We start from the raw sequence: 21,427 nt of genomic DNA on the forward strand, positions 1-21,427 counted from the left end.
GTGCATTGAACTCTCACCTCTCTCTGAAGACTCTCAGGGTTGGGTTGGGTTTTTTTTTTTTTTTATCTTTCTTTTGGTTTATTTATTTATTTATTTATTAAACAGAAAATGGATTGCCATAAATTCTGCCCTTTCGAGTGTTTAGTGACAGAATGGAGTTGCCCTCAGTCACATCTGTTTATCCTGGTAAGCACATTTATAAAGCGATTTCCCATCGTCGTTATTCTGTCAATGGCATTTCACACTGCAGCTACTTTAATGTAGCATTTTATCACTTGTCCTAAGGGCTGATGACAGCTGCCAGTCGAAGGGCTTCATTCCAATTTTAATTGTGCACTTTTTCCTTTTATTCCTTTGCCCCCCCACCTTTCCCTTTATTTCTGAGCTTTGTGGACTTGTGGGCAGGAGGAATTAGATGAGTGACAATGATTTCCTCTCCCCTTTAACACACATATTATAAGCACGTAAAGTGAAGTTGCATTACCAAGGAAGAGTTAAACTTCAGGGAAGTGTGGCTGCATTTCAGTTGGTTATTAGCCTTTTCACTTTCTCCTGATAAATTCTCCATTAATGCTACTGGTTTTAAACTTCCCTGCTCCCTTCCTAACAGAAATTGGATTGTTCAGCTCCTAGGGAAAGGACTGTGCATTCTTGCTTGCTGTGATCCTCCCTCCTTCCAGAATTACCTCAGTCCAACTACAGTAGGCTAGATTTGGGCTCAAACTGCAGACGTGAAATTTTACCTGAGGAATACATACACATTAGCTGGTCTTGCAGTAGTTCCTTCCTTGCATCAACATCCACATCTACACCCAAGAAAGACATGATAAATGTGATGAAGTACTGAATTATCTTAGTTCACTAAAAGAATCAAAACCTGATCTTAGAAAGAGATTTTTCACTGCTATGGCAGCAACATTTTGCATTCTTCCAAGAAGAGGGAAAGAGGTATATGGCATCAAAGAAACATTAGGATTAAACCCTTCACTGGGACTAAATATTATTTTGTTGTGCTTGTCTCAGACTGAGTTTTGCTTGCGCCCTAATGGCAACTCCTGGTTTGCTCAGTGGCCCAGCAAAGAGACTTCTGAGTTTCAAGACAGTGTCACTACTGAGAACTTTTGTTACACTTAGATGATTATAAAAAGTCAATCCTTTGAGGAGCTTTGAATAAATGTAGATTTTTAAGAGTGGATAGGGTTGGTCGTCTTTTTGTAGAAGTGAACTCTGAAAATCCTTAAGGTTACAAGATTTTTGCACGCTGCAATTAGAAAAAATGTTTTGTCATCTCTAGAAATCTTATACCCAACTCAAAATACTGTTGCTAGCCTGTAAGGTCGTATCACAGGCCATATTATTACACCATTCACTAGCAAGTTCCAGGATATGAATTTCATCCTGAAATGAGCCAACCTTTCTCTTGCTCACATTTTCACTTAGCTTTCTTAAAACACAAAATAAATTCCTTCTCCTGAACTGATCTGCAATTAACATTAGATTCAATTATTATTTTTTTTCATTAGAATTGATTTTTTCCTCTATTTTATAGGTGGAATGTACTGTTAGGTTGGTGAAAGGGCAGCTTGCCAGGCTATTACTTAGGTAACCCTGGCATGACTAAATAGAAAGCTTTTCATTTGTTCAATTAAACCTAAGCATCAAAATGAGGACATTGTTTTTCTTTAATTTCATTATCACAGACTGACAGTTTATAAGTGCATTTACTCATTCAGTCATCACTCCACAATTATCAAGACAATACTATGCATCTTCTCTCTAACTACGAATAGGGTAAATAAAACACTGCTGTTAATAAAGAACTATGCTACAGTCTTACAAGAAAGCAGAAAAGATTAAGTTGGGTCACTGAAAAACAAACAGGTAAAGATGCAAGATCAAGTGACAAAAGCTTCCCAATTTATGTCAGTGTGCGAAGGTGATCTCAGAGGTGGAAGATGAGAGAAACAAGAATGCAGTGCTGTCATTCAAATTAAAAGAATCAAATGCACAAAAAAAATAGTGTTTTGTCCAAAGAATCTGGCCAGTATTTATCTAAAGAAAACCAGAGATATTGGTGATTATGGATAGATGTCAGAACTTGTGAGACAACAAGTACTTCAGTAAGTGAAAAGAAACAGGCTGCACCACAGATGAATTCATGGTCCAGCAGGTGTTTAAAATCGGACGAAATATGTCCTAAAAGTGTCTTCTCAGATACTTTTATTATGAGACCTTTAAGTCACGTGTGGGAATCTACATACTGGAAATGCAGAGCTAGGGAAAGGGTATCAGGCCTCAGTCAGTAAAAAGTCCTAATGAACAGCAGTATCCAACAGCTGACTTGCAAACACTAACATTTAATCTTTATTTAGGAACAACCCCTACTGCAGATTGAAGGTTACAATAACTGAGGTTTACAAAAAGTCTTGGCTGCTTGAATGATGAATAGAGTAATAAAACTTTGCACTTCGTGGTAAAATGGCTAAAACAGGACAAAACAACAAAACACATGCAAGGCTGAGATTGCCTGGGCCATGTAAGTAAAATCACAGCTCACTTATCCCTGTAATCCTTTAAACAAGTCAATAGCTCAGTGGAAATGAAAAAGAAAGTGTAAAACAGTTGATTTAATTCTTTTTCAGATTGTAAAGGCCTGTGAGATCGTCACTCCTGAGGTGACCATAGAAGGTAACTACCCTGGAGTGAGGTACAAAACAATGTCAGTGCAAAAGCAAATCAGGAGAAAGAAGAAGGAAACAAAAAACACCAAAAAACCCCCTAGAAGTAGGTCAGTTTCCATCATAGCAAAAGGTTAATAGTCAGCTGCCTCTGGGCATTATGCTGGATGCCATGTTGTTAAATATATTTATTAGTGCTCCAGGAGGCAGAATCAGTGGTGAGGAAAAAAATCTACAGAACAACAAAAGCAAGATGAAAAAATCTCAGTCTGACATCATGATGGTCCTGCATTCATGTTAACATGAAAGCTGTATTCACATGTCGAAGACTGTTTATGACTGTAATCTTGGTCAGGCTCTTTGCAGCAGGAACCTGAGACAGGGCTATCAATAAACTCAGGACCGCTATAACTGCCTGAACTGGAGGGTAAATAGGTGGTTCTACCACACCAGACCCTGATAAAGAGTCTGACCCCTCTTTATCACAGCATTCCTTTAGATACTGAAAGTCTGCACTCAGGACACCTCGAAGCCTTATCTTCTTCAGGCTGCCCATCTCTTTCAACCTGTTCTCATAAGAGGGGTGTTTCACCCCTTGGATCACTTTTGTGGCCCACATCTGCACGCACTCCAACAGGTCCATGTATCTTCTGTACGGAGGACTTCAAATCTGGACAGAGTACTGCAGGTGAAGTCTCATCAGCACAGAGTACAGGGGCAGGATCACCTCCCTCAACCTGATGGCCACACTTCTTTTGATGCAGCTCAGGATATGGTTGGCTTCCTGGGCTTTGAGGGCACACAGCTGGCTTATGTCCACCAGTACCCCCAAGTCCTTTTCAGCAGGGCTGTGTTCTGCCCTTACATCTCCCAGCTTGTATTGGCAGTGGGGGATGCCGAAGAAGTAGAAGTCAGCCAGTGAGGGCAATGCTCAGGGCAGAAACAGCCTGTCCTTTTGTAGTCGTGCTTGCCAAGACAGGAAAGGGCTGTTCCGAACATCAGAAAGACCTAAGCACTTTCTATAATATGACAGTGAATGATGTTCAACACTGATGAATGCAAGTGTGAGAGGGAAAAATTAAAGTGGCTTGTACAGCTCACATGGCCCTATATTTGGCACATGAGCTCAGCAGACAGACTCGAGCAGCCCGGGGAAAACCACTGCTTAATGCATTGATGCCTTCCAAAATAGCAAACAAGATATTAGGAAGCACAATGAGCCGGGCAATAAATAACACAAGGTTGCCAGACTGGCACCACTTACCAGCTCTAGCATCACTTAGACGAAAGGATTAATTTATCACTGTGCTAATGCAATACAGTCAGAAAGTGCCAGTGTCTTTGTTTTTTTAGATGGGAACTGTGTGGAAGAGGCAGGTAGCACTTCAGCAGCACTCCTGTCCCCAGATCTCTGAGGATGGGGTCCTGCCTCAACTTATTTGAAGGTCACCAAGCATCAGAGAGCCTGCATCTGCTCAGCCATCCCCTGCTGCAACACAGTGCCATCCTGACACCCACAGAGAAAACCCACCTGTGAAACAAAGCCCTGGCTTCTCACAGCTCTTGCAAAGCCTTTGTGACAGTCTTTTTGATGGAGCATAACAAATAGATGCTTGAACTCTACAGGAATAGGGAGAAAAAGATGAGCAAGAGGTATTAATATGATAGCGTTTAACCCAAACCTCACTACATTCACGCACAGTGCTGCAGAATTATGCCACTGTTTCAGGGGAAATCAAGGGATGGAGAAAAAAAAGGGAAGCTCAGAGAGAAGAGGACAGAAGCCAAGACTGTACACTGTGGTATTAGGGAATCACAGAATGGTTGAGGTTGGAAGGTACTTCTGTGTATCAGACAGTCCAACCAACCCTTCAGCATAAGTAGGGACACCTACAGCAAGGTGCCCAGGATCACATCCAGAAATAATCATAGATTCACATAATAGCTTAAGTTGGAAGGGACCTCAAAGATCATCTAGTTCCAACCCCTGTGTCAAGGGCGGGGCTGCCAACCATTAAATCAGGTGCTAGATCAGGTTGCCCATGGCCCCATCCAACCTGGCCTTGAACACCTCCCACTGGATACCATAACTATCAGTGATATGCAGCTGTCTTCTATAAGGTGATGACGACACTGGTGAACATCATTCTTGTGCCCTAGTCTGGTCTAGATCACCTTTGTGCTGTGGAGTTTCCAGGCCCCAAATCCTTCTGCTTCTCAGCTGCCTGCAACAAGGACCACGCTTCCACAAAGTCTCTCCATCTGACTGCTCTTCCCTGCATCAGTGCTCCAAACACCAGGCTTTGATGACTGTATTCTGACATAGAGGAACAACATGGTTTCTTGCAGGGGTGGACAAGAAGAAAAAATGTAGAAAGATGCTCCACGCTGGCATTTGGAGCATAGTTGCAAAATACCTTGTTCTTCCGTAAAACACCCAAGGGAGAGGAAAGCTGCACGCCAAAGAAATGCTGTTCATAGGTATTTTTAGTGGTGTCTGAAAGTCATTCAAAATAAGAAATGAGTTTATGTGCAGCTGATAGTAATCAACACTGAAGTCAGTTACCTACACCAATTTCCAACAGCAGGGGATCTACCCTATATGCAAATTACCTCACTCACCAAATTCCTAAGTTGTGTTTGGGGTAAGATGAGCCATATTCATAATCCACTGATTTATGATAGACCCTCCTTATTTTCTTTCATACAAGGAGATATCTCAAAAGTAGATATAAGCTTTCTACTGTGGTCCACATAAAAGAGAGTCCTGTAAATTTTAACAGGTGAGAGGTAAAAAAAAAAAAAAAAGAAAAAAGAGAGATATTCATCAGTGCTTGGAGTTAAACTGGAAGATTCAAAACTAAAAGATGCAGAGTGCTTAATCCTTAGATAGGGAGATAGGTGATTGGGAGAGAAATGAGATCCCTGCTTGCATCTAAAGCTCTTTATTCCCTAGCTCAGCAATTCCACCGTGGCATTTAGTTTTAATATTTTATTTTTGCAATTTGACTTTCTAATGGCAATACCTGAAGTCACCTTCCTTAACCTTTCACAGCGATATAAATTAGAAAGAACAAGAGAGAAAGCAACTGAAGGAACATGGCTTAAACCCAACTGAACGTGGTAGCAGGTGATTCCCTCTTAAGCAATCCACGATGACAAACAAAGGTGACATTTATTTCCTCTAGGTATATCCAGAGTGGAGAGGCTTAACCCCAAAATTCCCAGCATCCAAACTCTGGGGTTCATATTCACAAGCAGGTGTTTAAATTGAGGAGGCAAAGAAGTCATGGTCAGTCTTTAGAGACATTCAAGGTCAGTTTGGACTGGGCTCTAAACAGCCTGATCTAGCTGTAGTGTCTCTATTCATTGCAGGAGAGTTCTAGACAGATCCTACCATTCTATGATTCGTTGTGGTTACTCTTCATTCTTTTCCCCCACATTTTTATTGTTCATCTGCAGTTAATAAGGAACAAGAAGGAAGGAGAGAAATTCCTCTCGTCACAAATGAGGTCTCCAGAGAGTTCATCTTCAGGGCAATATAAAAGGATAAAGCGAAATGCAGGGAGTGATGCTAATGCAGTAGCTGCTGTGTGTTTTGGGTGATGGGGAAAGTGTGAGCTACTTTGTGCAATCCCCTGTGGGTGCAGTGATTGGGTACAGCATATTTTAGCGTACAGCTCTTAGCTGAGACCAAGCCACCAAATTAATTTCATGGCTGACAAACTGAAGCTTTCCAGCAGCATGCTGGTTTACCAAAAACCTGGTCAGCACAGAAGATACAGAAGTGTCATCACTTCTCCTAACCCATTAATTTATGGCCAATCCTTAGAGTCAATCAGGCAAAGAGACGACGGTACCCTGCTTTCCTTTTGCACATTAAGATGAGTTTTTTCTTACATGAGAATACAGCAATCTTCTTCACAGAGTACAAGGGCTCTCAGCACTGTTTGAGATTTAAAGCTATTCTTCCTCATCACTGTCAACTATTTAGGATGGTGAGAAAGGTGGCTGCTGAGAAGTTTGGTATAAGAAAAGTGCCTCTGTTCATGAGCAAAATGCCTCTGTTCATGAGCAAAATGCTGCTGTACGTATGATGGCTTTGGACACAGATCCCTTTGGTGAGTGCAGCCAGCAGCAAGCTATCGTTTGTAAAATAAGCATATGCTAATTGAAATCTCAGCTCTGAGGCACTGTACCTGTTCCCCCCTACAGACATCTGTCTGTCAACCCCACGGCACTCAGATTACTCTTTTTTTTATACGAGCTTATTGCTTCATCCACCATAGCTGACCCCAGGTGTGCTTTATGGGTACAAGTATCTTAGCAACTCTTTCCTCCCTCCTGTAGCCTCATCTTCATATCTCCAGATTTTTCAGAGGGCAAGAAGTTATCTCTCTCATTGACAGTGCAATCTGCTCCATGCCCTCAAAGAGACAGCTCGCTATTTAGCTTCTCTTGATAAAGTTTTGATATCACAGGCAAAACTTCAGAGCACAGCAAGCTCCCCCTGTAGGGGAGTTCTGCCTTCAGTTACAAATGATGATTAGCATTTTCCTTGATCTTCATCCAAGTTGGATAGATGACAGTGGGTTTTGTGAACAAGAGCACGTTCCATCTGCCTAGCAATTCAAATAAGGGTAGAAAAATTAAAAGCTAGATAGCGCCATATCTTGTATTTGGATCTCACATCCCAGCATGCTCAGAAGGGAATTCAGAGCAGAAGTGCAGAATGGGCAGAGTTTTAATCCTGGCAGTGAAACTCTTTTCCTGGTCTTAGGCGAGGCATTTACATTTCTATGGAGCTCTACCAGCCCATAAGAATCCATAATGTCTCGGTTTCCCCAGCTGTGAGATGGAGATAGGAACAAGGTGATACATCTGAAGCAGCTTTGATCCCTCATGTGCTATGTGGGTGGGAACTGACAAGGAAAGATAGAACTTGGTGACTTCTGCTCCAAAAATCACTAGCAAAAAAAAGGCAGAGTTAAAGGTAAGCAGATGATTACTGCTGTAGCAGCACTGCTTGCTACAGGTACAAGGAAAGAAGGAAGCCTTAGACATTGAAGAGAATGCTTACAGTGATTCAGAAAGGTCCTGTTAGTCCCAGACAGCTCAGTAAAAGAAGTTTAGACAAGGATGTTAAAGCAGGCTGGATATGGACTGATCTTTGACCCAAAGCCCTGCTGTCTCCCATCCTTCAACAACAATTCTTCACCCTTAAATCAGAATTCAATTCAACATGTTATTCATAATGGCCTCAAGTTGTGCCGGGGAGATTCAGGTTGGATATTAGGAAAAACTTCTTCTCCAAAACAGTGGTCAGGAGCTGGAATGGGTTGCCCAGGGAGGTGGTGGAGGTCTTTTCCAAACTATGTGATTCTGTGATGCTATGAATATTTAAAAGCTATTGCATTTTGGTATTTGAGGTTTAACATTTAGGAAAAAAAAACATGCTTTTACAAGTTGTGAGACTAGCAACACCTTGCCAAGCACTAGAAACACTTTTTTGGTGGGGTGTTGGCATATTTTGTCTTCCTGGACAACTTTTATACCGTTCATTCTTTGCTTCTTCTTCTTTTTTTTTTTTTTTTTTTCCTTGAGTAATGAATTAATAAACATATCAGGAAAGTACTGATTCAAAAAAAACCTCTGTTGGGATTTATTTCTCAAAAAGGAACAGGACTCAGAAAGAAGTGCTTAAAAAGGATGTGTTCATCTGGACTAATCCAGCAAGTTCAGTATAAAAGCTCTCATGGATGTCTGGACTGGAAAAAAGGAAACATCCCTCCCATTTACAAGAAAGGGAGTAAGGAGGTGCTGGGGAACTACAGGCTGATGAGCCTCACCTCTGTGCCTAGGAAGGATCCTCCTAGAAGACATGTTAAGGCATATGGAAGATGAACAGGTGATCCGAGACAGCCAGCATGGCAAGAGAAGATCATGCCTGACCAATCTGGTATCCTTCTATGATGGAGTGATGACATTGGTGGACAAAGGGAAGGCAACCAATGTCATCTACCAGGACTTGTGCAAGGAAGGGATGCCATCCAGAGCAACTTAGACAAACTCAAAAGGTGGGCCTGTGTGAACCTAATGAGGTTCAACACACCAAAGTGCATGGTTTTGCACTTGGATCCGAGTGACCCCAGGTAGGTATACAGACTGGGAGTACAACTCCTTGAGAGCAGTCCTGAAGAGAAGGACCTGGGTGTCCTGGTGGATATAAAACTGAACGTGAGCCAGCAGTGTGCTTTTGCAGCTCAGAATACTAATGGTATCCTGTCAAAAAGAGGGGCAGCCAGCAGGCACAGGAAGGTGATTGTCCCTCTCTACTCTGCCCTTGTGAGGCCCCATCTGTAGTACTGCGTCCAGGCCTGGGGCCCTCAGCACAGGAAAGTTGTGGAGCTGTTGCAGAGGGTCCGGAGTAGGGCCATGAAGATGATCAGAGGGCTGGAGCACCTCCCCTACAAAGACGGGCTAAGAGAGCTGGGCTTGTACCAGATCTGGATGTTGGTGGCCCTGTCTGTGGCAGCAGGATTGGAACTTGATGATCCTTGGGGTCTCTTCCAACCCACATCATTCTATGACTATACTACTCAATAATCACAGAACCATGTTAGCATTCCATTAAATGCTGATTCATTTACCTAGGACCAGTCAGAGCATGTGGACACATTGTCCATGAGATGTCCACAGAGCAACCCCACTGATGGTAGGGAAAGCCACCAGACACAGGGTTATGCCAGAGGCTCCTCTTCCAAGGATGTGCAGTCATAGATACAGACACTGTCCCACACGCCAGACTTTGCAGACTTCTACCCATCCATTTGATGGGGAAAGACAGAGTGATGATATGAAGCTAGGCAGAGTGACTGAGAGATCAGATGGCTGTGCTACCATTCAACAAAACCTGGATAAGAGCAAGTGTAGGGTTCTGCAACTGGAGGGGAATAACAGCATGCACAACTACAGATGAGGGGATGACCTGCTGGAAAGGAGCTATAACATCTTCTTTCATAAAATAACAACTAAAAGTATTAAAGAATACCTGAAGAAGATAAGCCTGCATAGTGCAGAGGACATAAAATGTCTTTGGTACCAGTCTCTGAAAGCTGATATTTGCTCAATATTGCTAGCATTGCCTGTGATGTTTACTATAATTCCAGTGTGAATAAGACTGTATTACTGTCAAGGCAGTACCAGGCAACTTTTAGCAAAAAGGAGAGACATGAATCGGTCTTTCTGTGAAATGAGTATTTCAAACACCTTCTCAGTGATCTCCTTCCACTGTAATCTCTAGAGGGTCTTGCTTTTACACTTGGTTCATCCTTGTCCCTCCCAGTATGCATGGATAGAGTTGACTACCTCTCCAACTAGTGGTGACTGGCTAGGACTCTTCAGGGCTTTTGTCATCTGAGCTTTTTCTATTCAGTAGAAAAAAATATATATCAGAATTTTCTCCAGTCTAAATGGAGAAGGTATTAGTAGGTTAGCAATTGTACATCATCCTTTACTTCCATAAGGCTTCTTTTCCCCTTTCTGACTTAAAGTCTCAAGGATATTAGTAAAGCCTTGCAGCTACCATCATGGAATGAAGAAAAAGCCTTTTTACCACACCATTAGGTGATCTGAAGCAATGTGCTGCTGCTGCAGCAAAAAAAAAAAACTGATTTCCTGACCTAAAACAAATCAAAAAGAAAGCATGACACTCAATCTAGGAGAGCAAGAAGTCAAACTTGCAGTAATGCTCTTGAGGGTCCTGTTAGGGGATCTTAGTTTTTTTTGATGAGGCTATTGATCTGCATTGTTATCAATTAGGACCAGAGAGTAGACTGCTCTAACCTAATAGGTGAGAGTGGTAATTCCCCTTTGGGTCAGTAAATCACATCTTCACAAAAATAGTTATATTGGTGAGATATATAATGTTTGCACTGTCTGTGCTAACAGAAATAGAAGCAAGATATTATCTTTATTGAGACAGCCATCATCTGGCAACAAAACAATAGTCAAAAGCACATTAAATGGAGGAAGAAAGTAACACATCTTTTTAACAAAGGAAATATTAACACTTCAATGAGAGAATTTGAAAAAGCTATGTTCTCTTTCACTAGAAGCATTAGAAATCTTTCTCCAGCTCTCTACCTTATCAATGCACACTGACAGCCAATACACAAACTTTTAACTCAGTCCATCTACTGTGGACATACATGCAGATGTGTCTGCCAAAAATTCAGATTATTAGCAAATAATGTGTATGTTAGCACTGTTTTCTCCTTCTGCAGAAAAAAATGCTTTACTTGCAGTCAGTGTTAATGTCCATCACTATTCAACAAAGCTCTTAACATATACTTAAGTAATTTGCTGAATCGGAGCTTTCACTGATAGGTCCTTTATGCAAACTCAGAGAAAGGAGGAGTGCACAATGAGCAGGAGGTAGGTTGAGATTCTCTCTGATGCTGTCATTGGATAAGACTTTGGGATTCAAGGCCAGGCTGGATGTGGCTCTGGGCAGCCTGGTCTAGTGGTTGGCGACCCTGCACATGAGCAGGGGGGTTGAAACTAGATGATCGTTGTGGTCCTTTTCAACTCAGGCCATTCTATGATTCTTTGATTCTATGAATCCAAGAAAAGGAAAATTATCTGTAATACAGAGTAGAAACCTCTCCAATTTAGCTAGAAGTGCTTCATCACGCACGGTATCATCATGACATTACCTGAGACACAAGGAATATCCAGTGCTATAAATAAATACTATGTATTACTAACTCCCTTCTGTCTTGCAAAGACAGGCCCTAGGTCATACATAAATCCCTAAAGAAATATTGATTGCAAAACTATACACAAGTTTTAACCATCTCCAAGAGGAGAGGAAAAAACTGGAGGGCTGGATTAGATATCTCCAAAGGTCCCTTCCAGCCCCTATTATACTGCAATTCTAGTAGCAGGCACACCACTGGGTGCTCATATAGAAACTGAGGTAATTTAAAAATATATTTTTTCTAGTCACCAAGAAAAAGTCTGGACATTTGCAAGTACCCTTAGTAAAAATATCTGAGCACAAAAGAGATGATAGAAGAATTTTCATTTTATATAACTGGCAGTATTTCATTCCATAGCTCTTGCTGCTGTGTCTGGATGTATTGGGTTTGTAGGCCAGACAGATGTACAACTTAAAACAGTAAAAAAACAGTAAACAGTGGAAATGGGAAGAGAAGCAGATAAAGGGAAAACTTTTTGCAGGTGCATGTGACTTTCAACATCTGCATTTTCAGCATGCAACTCCAGGGAAAGGATCCAGACTGCCCAGACATTTGATACAGACTGGTTGAACGCCGCAAAGCTACAAGACTTGACCAGCTACATGAAAATTGCACAGCACTTTGCTTGGATCTCCTCTGGATTCCACGTGATTCCCCTTCAGCTCTGAAACAGCTCTGAAACACGCTCTTATTCTGTGTCTGTTTCCTTTGTGCAAGGTAACTGGTATTGTGAGAGATCCGTGTCAGAACATGTTGGAACAAACTTCCTGTGACATGACAGTGAAGATCCTGTAGCATGGTGATGTTTTAGGCTCTAGGCCATGATTAAAAAGTAGATGGTATTTTTACGTAGCATTGGGAACTGTTCTGCTTGGAAAAATCAACAAAGAAGCAAAAAGTACCTTAGAATTCAACCAACAAACATAAGGTAATACGTAATTCTACTGGCTTGTTGGAGAAGTCTGAGAAGCAGATTTTCTTCCAGTGGTTGGCTCTGGAAGATGGTGTTTGCACTGGCAAATAATGCAGAAAGAGAAGATGCAGACAGTAGAGAAGCTGGTTCCAAGGACCCAGTATTGTATCCATAAAGTTTTGCTTCAGGATAGCTCCAGCCTGCTCCTATGGACTGAATGCCGATTATTGGTCAGGGTCCCTGTAGTGGAACCTCGGAGTATACATTTTTAAGGAGTTTCATCAAGTTAAGCAAGTTAACTTACTCCACAAAGAACTAGCACACATTCAGTGTGGAGGTTTGAGAGAGTGGAGTAAATCAATCTGACACAAAATGTCCAAACAACACTGGCTCATTGAGGATGGAGCCACCAAAACTCCAGTTAATACAGTCTTTTTTTTCTAACTGGCATGACTGTGGTGGTTTGGAGGCAAGGGTCAACATACATACATTTTGATCATAGAATCATAGAATCACAGAATCGCTATGTGAAGGCAAGTAATTTAGTTTCAGATCTATGCATAAATATGGATGCCACAAGAGCACAAACAGGTAAAACAGGGAAATTAGCAAGCTAAGAACATGTTTTCTGCATGACTCTGGGATAGGATGTTTTTTGTTCACAATACTTGCTAAAGCTTCTTCACATTTTTGAAAAAGCCCAGCTGTTATTTCCACATATCCCTTAGTTTGCCCTCAGGCTTGCAGCTCCCCACAGAATTGACCCTCATTTTTTCTTATTCTTCTTCTTTCCTAAATGTCAGTGAAGACTAAACAAAACTGTTGTGATCAAATCATCAAATCAATAGGGCTGCAGCTGTACAAATATATGGAAGCTGCCCGTTCTCAGACACTGAAACTGCAGGCATGTGCTTCTCTGCATCCACACTGCTAAGCACTCTTATCCTCTGAGTAGAGTGGTTGCATCAAAACTGCTTTTGGAGAACATATTAACTCTCAAACTGTTTCAATATTTGGGTAAGTGCTGTCAAAAAGCATGCTCAGACATTCTATGAAGACTTAGGAGTTTAATGAGTCAGTTCTAATATCATAGGATCATCACACAATCATAGAATTGTTTGAGTTGAAAGGAACCCTTGAAGGCCATCTAGTCCAACTCCCTTGAAATGAACAGGGACACCTACAGCTTAATCAGGTTGCTCAGAGCCCCCATCCAGCCTGACCTTGATGTCTCAAAGATGGGGCATGTGTGTGTGGGTGTTACTTGATACTGCTTAATTTACTGGCATAGAAATTATCTAGAAATCTTTCCATCAGAGCTTGTAAACTTCAAACTGGATCTACAGATGTTTAACACATTTTGTTTGTTCAGCTTTGGTAGAGTACCAAGACCCTATGTACAATCTGCTGCTGTAGTAAGAAGGCATTAACAAATGGGAAAGAATTGAGAAAAGAGCATCGAAGTGATTGAAAAGAAAAGGAGACTGACTTGCGAAGAGTCACATAACTGTTAGTACTCGAGGAGTTTAAACACCAAAGGGGAAGAAGAATTATTTGCAGGGTCCAATAGAGTTTTACTAGGTGTTAAGAGCTGAGAATGAGTAAGGGAACTTTAGCAAGAACAGAAGGAAGCATTTCATCAACGCTGAAGTCTGCTGGACTGTGAAATAGTCTCCCAGAATAAATGGTGGCAGTCCTACAGCTCAGGTCATTTTAAATTAGACTGGCCAAAATACTTGAGCGGATTCTTTAGGGAACAACTCAATATCACATCCCAGTGATGGCCATATCAACCTCACAGGCAGCTCCCACTTTCATGATAATTAGGCTCCACAACACTGTTCTGAAAAGAGAGTGTTTGAAGAGTTTGACACTCACATGGTGGCAGATCTTTCACATACAGTGCTTGCCATGATATCATTCTATTTATACATTACTTTGAGTTGAAAGGTCTGTGTGAAGAGACAGTCAGAGCGTTCATAAGTCAACCCCCTGGATTATCAATGCTGATGAAAGATAGAAAATAGCTTGCATTAAACCTTCTAAACTGCTAGCATCAGTGAGGGATTTTATTGGAAGTACCCCTCAGCAAGAAATTATACATAGGAACGAGTAAACAAGGAACATGTTTAAACTAACAAATACACTCTGACAGACTCTGGAGCTTTTTTTTTTTTTTTTGCTTTTTTTTTTTTTAATTTTTAAATTTTTATTGTATTTCATCTTCTGCCTGGTTCCAAAAGCTTGACTGATGGGGTTGGATGCTGGCATTGATCATTTCTCTTCAGAACAGATAGGAAATGAACATTGACATTTCTCAACACCAATCCAGAGGGAAGAGGCTTTCCTAAAAATAAAAGCATCCCACACCTATTGCCACAGACTATGCAACTCATCTCTTTGCCAACAGAAGTACCAGCTAAAATGAACTTCTGTTGTTTTCTTTTGCTTTCTCCAGGATGAGCATGATGGTTATAAACTGTGAGGAGGTGTTCTCCACCTATACTCACTTCCCACAGTTTAGCAAAGCATCACCAGAGTGCATCGACTCTCATGCACTGATGACCATATACAGCTGGAGAAAACTGTCCACATTCTATCAGCCAAGTTAATGCCTGAGTTCTGCATTAAATAAAGAACAGAAACCTACAGAAATACCCCCAGGATCAGGGGGATCTTTCCTGTGTTCTAACCAAAATGAACAAATAACATGTTAAAGAACTCTCTCAATTCTGTACTGCATATAGGATGACACTCTTATCTTTGTTTTAGAGATAAATGATCAGTGTGATGAGTGCTCAGGTCACATTTGTTGATGACACATTTGACACTTTTGAACTACTTGTTCCAAATGTTTTCTTAGCACCTTTCTGTTGGCAGACTCTCCATGGGTATCTGTAGGTGATGGTCTCCCATCTGCAATGACCAGCCATCCTACTAGTGATGATTTATCATCAAACTATAATTCAGACAGATTCACCATACCTTCATTTGGCTCCTCATATGTCTTGACCTCCAATCCCTTCACCATCTTTATAGCCCTCCTTTGGATACTCACTAATAACTTCATGTCCTTATATTACAATGTCCCAGACTGCACACAGTGCTTAAAGTGAGGCCACACCAGCACAGAGCAGACCAGGACAATCCCTTCCTTCACCCAGTGGCAGTGCTGGACCTGATGCTCTCCAGGGTCTGGTTGACCACATCAGCAGCCCAGGAAACAGAGGAGTGTGATGTTGGAGTGCTATAGGAAAGGAAGAAACATTGTGAAGGACGTTTAATGCCTTGATGGCTACTCCAAGAAAGTGCTGGTAGTGTTTGGTTTCTTCCCCTCTCAGTCTCTGATAATCTCTAGAGAAGCTATGTCTGTATGGGTAGGATCACCAGAGTCACTTTCTTCTGAATCAATATGACATTTAGCACCTTTCTTCTGTGGGTCTTTCCAGTCACCAGGCAAAGTTCCCCATTCAGGTTTTAACTCCTCCCAGGTGCCAATGAAAGGCATAGGGGGCTAAATTATCTATATTTGCTATGGCAGGGCTTGTGCCAACACTGAGCACTGACAATGCACATTACTGTTCAGCTCATGTATTTCTGATGGCAAATTTTACAGTGCTATATATAAAGTTGTTATGGCATCTATTATTCACTGCCAATACAGTTCAAGTTAAAATAGGTTTTATGTAACAGTTCAAAGCAATATTTTAAGAGATAACACTTGTGTCAAGGCTGCCGTGTCCTACCAGATTTTGACATTTCCAAGCAATAAAGATCTTTATCCAAAATGTAAGGTTTTGGCAAGACATCTCTCTAGCAGACTTCTCTATTTTTAATCTTCAAGCAATAGCAAAAGAGTTACATTTAAATAGAACGAACAGCCAGCTGAACTTCTGACATGGCTATTACCTTTCTACGTGGAAACTGTGAACTCTGACAAGTGCCTCAAGAGATGTTTGGGGCATAGAATGATGTCCCATTAACCTGAACCTCCTAAGAGATTCCGGAGATGTGAAAAACACACAAGTGGGAAAGAGCCATTGGAACATTAAGAAGATGACTATGGACACAATTTTGTATCTCCTTTCAATAACACAAGATGGGAAGGGAATTTATTTCCCCATTCCTTTAGTAACACAAAAAAGGTTTTATATCTGTTCTTGCAAGAAGGACAAATTCTACATCTCCCTAAGAAAAGGCCCAGCACTGGTAGCAGTGCCATAAGATTCTCTGAATTTACATACTAATCTGAGTACCCCAGAAGACATGATGTTTTTGTAGTGCTCTGTGACCTCTACTGTGCTGCTTGTCCTACATGTTTCTGGTGGTAGGCACTCAGAATAGTAGAAATTCCAGTAAGACCCAACTACTTGCATAAAATACATTTTGCACTACTCTGTTCTTCATTCAAGTCCCTAGAGTGGACAGGAGAACAAATGCTATACATCATTTTGGTGATAAATTTAGTTTAATAGTTGGTCTGGACAGTTAAGTATAATACTTCCTTGTAGCCTTCTTGGCTAGTCACTGGTTTTGAAAACATATTGGTAGAAAACAAGTTGTAAGGATGACTTTGAGCTTAATGAGTCCCTTTTCTGTATACCAACCACTTCTAATGAAATCCTGGAAGTTTTAATGGGCAAGATGAGCCCTTTCAGGAAAAAATGTTCATATGGGTCAGCAAACAGAAAAACAAAACCCAGCGAAGATGATTTAAAAGCATCATCTGCTTATTCAAATACAGCTGAAGAGAGGTATGATGCAGTCCAAAAAACCCATTTCATACTTTGTTCCTGAGGAGAAATATTTTAGCTGCATTTGAAATAATGCATGTGGAATGCAGTCCTGCTTATTGGATGAACATGAATCTGGGAGAGCAAAACAAAATGGATGCAGCTATCATGGAGATAGGGAAAAACTGCAAGTAAAAACAAAGTGCACACATTCTTAGGAAGCAGAAACCTGAACCTCACTAACTACAGAAGTTGAGTAAGTTATTCGGAGGGAAATTAATAAGTAGGCAGAAAGATAAATAGAGCCAGTAGAAAGCATCTCCAGCGAAATAAGGAGACAGGACTACACCTCTTGATTTTACAAAGGTGGTGTGACTGAGACTGGCTTTGAGTTTGTCGTTCTTCACTATCTAACAGGCAAACACTAAATGTTTTTGCGTTTGTTTTTCTGGGGAGGAAAGAGAAAGGCAGTGACTATATTTTCAACAAAACAACCACAGTAATATCCTTTTTATCCATAAAATCACTGCAGAAATACCACTGCACCCATTCATCTTTAGCATCACAGTGTGGGATCATCCCAAAATGTGCATCATCTTGCAACAAAGTTCCCTGGAGATTTTACCTAGTGGATGCACAAAAACTACCCCAGTTTGGAAGGACAAATCACATTCAAGGATACTCAACATGAGGATATTTCACAATTTCATCCTTAGAAATGCACACAAGTGTACAACACTCAATTATATCTATTCAGCAAACCATAACACAGATTAAACATACACTAACCTTGACCCAGTCTTGTAAAATTATCAATTTTCTTATTTAAAGCATTAACTCATGTAGCTATCACTGCGTGCAAACAGAGGTCAAACCCTCAGAGCACTGGTCTACAGCAGGAACATCTGTCCCCTTTTACCTGTCCTAACTCAATCACAACTCCTACTACAGTGCAACAAAAATCCATTCTGATAAAATTAGCTCAATCCTATTAAAAGGCAAAGTACAGCCCTTAATTAAATCTTCTGATTTATTCTGAAGCCCACTTTTTTGGTTCATCTTGAGTTTAGGCCTGTAAAAGCATACAAATTAGGAAAAAAAAATCTAGGTTTTATTCATTTATTACTTACATTTGAGTAACAAGAGTTTTCCAACACACAAAAAGAAAAGTATAAAAAGAAAAATGTGGGATGTTTAACTCATTCAGACCTCTTTTTGTTCTTTTTACCATATTATATTTATAGCACCACCAAGGAAAAAAGTGAACAAAAATAGTATGAGTCTTCTTTCGCCTATGTTAAGAACATCCGAATACTTTAATAAAGCAATAATTCTTGAAAAATTGAAGAAGTTATTTAATCTATAATTCCTTCTAATGGTAAAGATGAATAATTTCTGTCTGTCACAGATTTGAGTCTGAAGCTTGCACACACCAAGTAAGTCGTTTCATTGCAGAGACAAGTTCAATTAAAGTGCCTCACTACAGACCATTATGAAAGAGGAAAACACTAGCCAGTGAAAACTGATTGCTTCTTGCCATTTTTATTTTTGGTCATGTTAATTATTAATACTTCCTTCAGACAATCATCTTCATTTTTAAAATAGCATGATAATCTCTCCTATATCTAGTGATGCTATACGGACAGCCACACAAATAAGCGTTTCTTTTGTCATGTTGAGCAATGCAAAACACAAGATGTCTACACTTTGAGTCTTCAAGGCCATGACAGGAGAAGGTTACTGACCTCAATCTGCTGAATGGCCTCCTCCCGCTGACGGATGGCCTCCAGATCCTCCTCTGTGATTTCTGAGAGCAAGGCTTGATCCTGACTCTGGTTTTGCCACGTGCCATCTCCTCCATTAAAGATCTTCTCATCATCGGCTAGGTCAGAGAAAGGAGTCCTAGGGCTCTGTTGAGATGGAGAAATGAGAAGAAGGCAAGGGAAGTGTAAATCTTCTTTAGTTACATATACATATGACCTTCTTACAGGAAAAGAAAACAGTGATATAATAGTCTACATAAACCATTGTGAAAAGGTGAAGAGAGCAACAGGAAGTTACATGAGAGGGCACACATCAAGTCTTGAGGAGTGCTAGGACCTGAAGCCAGATCTCCTGAGCTACATTACACCCCCAGCATCCAGCTTGTGACAAATCTCACAGAACAAAAAATTTATGTGCAAATGAAAAAATACACACGAAAAAAATACACATTTACCTTCATTTTACTGCAGGTTTCTCTGGAATGAGATGCTTTCTCAGACATACACTAGTCCTATGTATGTGCCTTGAAAACTTAACAATCCAACTTACACCACAGAACACAACAAAGGAAAATATCTTGTTTATTTTTGGGAAAATATAAATACAGCTTAAAAAAGGAAAAAACATTATAGTAATGTGAATGTACTGTCAACAGCTTGAGAATCATATAGAATCATAGAATCACAGAATGGCTTGAGTTGGAAGGGACATCAAAGATCACCCTGTTGCAACTCACCTGCCATGGGCGCAGAATCATAGGGCCTCCTCTGTAAAGTTCACTTACTTTTGCTTACATATCAGATACTGTTTTCTAGGTAAGTTACTGATTTCTGCCTTTGGGAGCAGTATTGGTATTTAGAATCATATTCAAAGTGCCTGTTCAAGATTCAGCTGCATCTACACTGCAGGTAGGGACAGATGTTCAGCAAGGTCTTCTTCTCTCATCCTTTAGTTTCTGTGTCTATTGAGCTGGTTCAGTCTAAACCGGACTCTGAGAAGGAACCAACATGAGGTTGGTATGGACATTCAGGAGGTAAAGTTCAAGTTCTAAACTAATAGGCCCCACAGAAGACTCCAGTCCTACAGTCGCATAAGTATTTCACTTCAAACAATGCACACTGTCCTGTCAGCTGGCCTTGATCTGAGCTCTGACTCCAAAAGTTACAATAAAAGAGCAATCCAACTGCTTCCAACACTCTGAAGTTGAAAGAAGAAGTGGCACTTGCTATAGCACATTCTTGACCTGAATATCCTCAAAGTTCCTGAAAATTACAGAAGAAAACAAGCCGAACAGTTCAGGAGGATGCTTAGCTCTCTGAATCTGTACTGATCTGAAGCAGAAACACTGGAGCTCTTCAAGAGGTGGTGTTTGAGAAGTAAAAGCCTTTGCTCTCTTGCTGCATCTAAGTTTTCAAAGATGTTAAATGCCTCAAATTCCCTCAGTGAATGTGGAGCAAGGCCAACGGAGATCATGTTAGAAGAGCACAGAACGACTGGAAAACTGGAAGGACCAGAGTAGAAGTTGCAGTGCAAAAGATTAAACAATGTCAAATCAATGAGGCAAGAATGAGAAAATCAAGCACACATGAGGGAGGCAGGTGAATGAGGGAAAAACACAACTTGTAAGGAGTTCTACTTCTTGCTGCATTGCCTCGAGATCTGCTTTAGAGGAACAATGAAGGAAGCAAAGAGAATTTGAGTAGTACTTAACTATTACAATTATATTTAGACAAACAAGATGGCTTGACTTTCATAGAATCACAGAATCACTATGATTGGAAAAGATTACAAAGATCATCAAGTTCAACTGTCAACCCATCCCCTACCATGCCCACTAAACCATGTCCCTCAGTGCCACATCTCCATGTTTCTTGAACATCTCCAGGGACAGTGACTGCAGAACCTCTCTGGGCCGTCTGTTTCAATGCATTACCACACAATCTTAGAGTATTTTTTTCCTGTAATACCCAACCTGAACCTCCTGTATGTTGAAGAATATAATGCACCTAGAATCACTCATTTAACTGCTTAAATCTTCTTTCATTCCTTAAAAAAAGGGTGTGATCTCTGGAAATTGGAAATGAAAGAGCTTTTCCAGTTGTTTAAATATACGTGTTGCTTAACAAAAGTAATTCATTATTATTATCAAGATCATCTAGTTTCAAAGAAAATTATACAACGTGATGAAGGAAGTAGGGTAATGGGAGAGACAGAGGCATACAGAAAAAATTGGTCATATATAGTCAAGTATATTTCAAACTTAGAAACAAAAGATAAAAACCTCTGACACGAACACTCTTACTTTGTTTCACCTTGTGCTTCCCTAGGATCTGTTATATACACAGAAAGTGTGTGTTACAGGAAGAAAATCATCATTTCAAATCAGTATAAAAATTCATTTACATTTTAAAATACATATTTTAATAGGATTCAGATACTCTAGGGGTGTTTTATTCACCAATTTCTATGTGCCTTGGACACTAACTTATCTGGCTGAGCATCTGATTGCCAAAAGCATATATTAATGGACTCAAAAAGAAAAAAAAACAACAACACACCATGGGGTATTATAGGGCT

At 40.5% G+C, this 21,427-nt stretch overlaps 1 protein-coding gene across 15 annotated transcripts in view; it reads right to left on the reverse strand.

The window, feature by feature from the left end:
• Window positions 1-21,427, reverse strand: part of TSNARE1 (t-SNARE domain containing 1) — a 483,485-nt gene that overhangs the window by 213,229 nt on the left and 248,829 nt on the right. For all 15 annotated transcript variants that reach the window (XR_005856948.2, XR_005856943.2, XR_003074075.3 and 12 more), the window contains one exon: window positions 18,832-18,996. Coding sequence is in view for 11 of the 15 variants with exons in the window: in XM_046931132.1 (XP_046787088.1) it covers window positions 18,832-18,996 (165 nt within the window). In the remaining 4 variants the exon portion in view is untranslated. The remainder of the gene's footprint in view (window positions 1-18,831; window positions 18,997-21,427) is intronic.

The sequence above is a fragment of the Gallus gallus genome, chromosome 2, assembly GCF_016699485.2.
Source record: "Gallus gallus isolate bGalGal1 chromosome 2, bGalGal1.mat.broiler.GRCg7b, whole genome shotgun sequence".
Classification (NCBI taxonomy): Eukaryota; Metazoa; Chordata; class Aves; order Galliformes; family Phasianidae; genus Gallus; species Gallus gallus.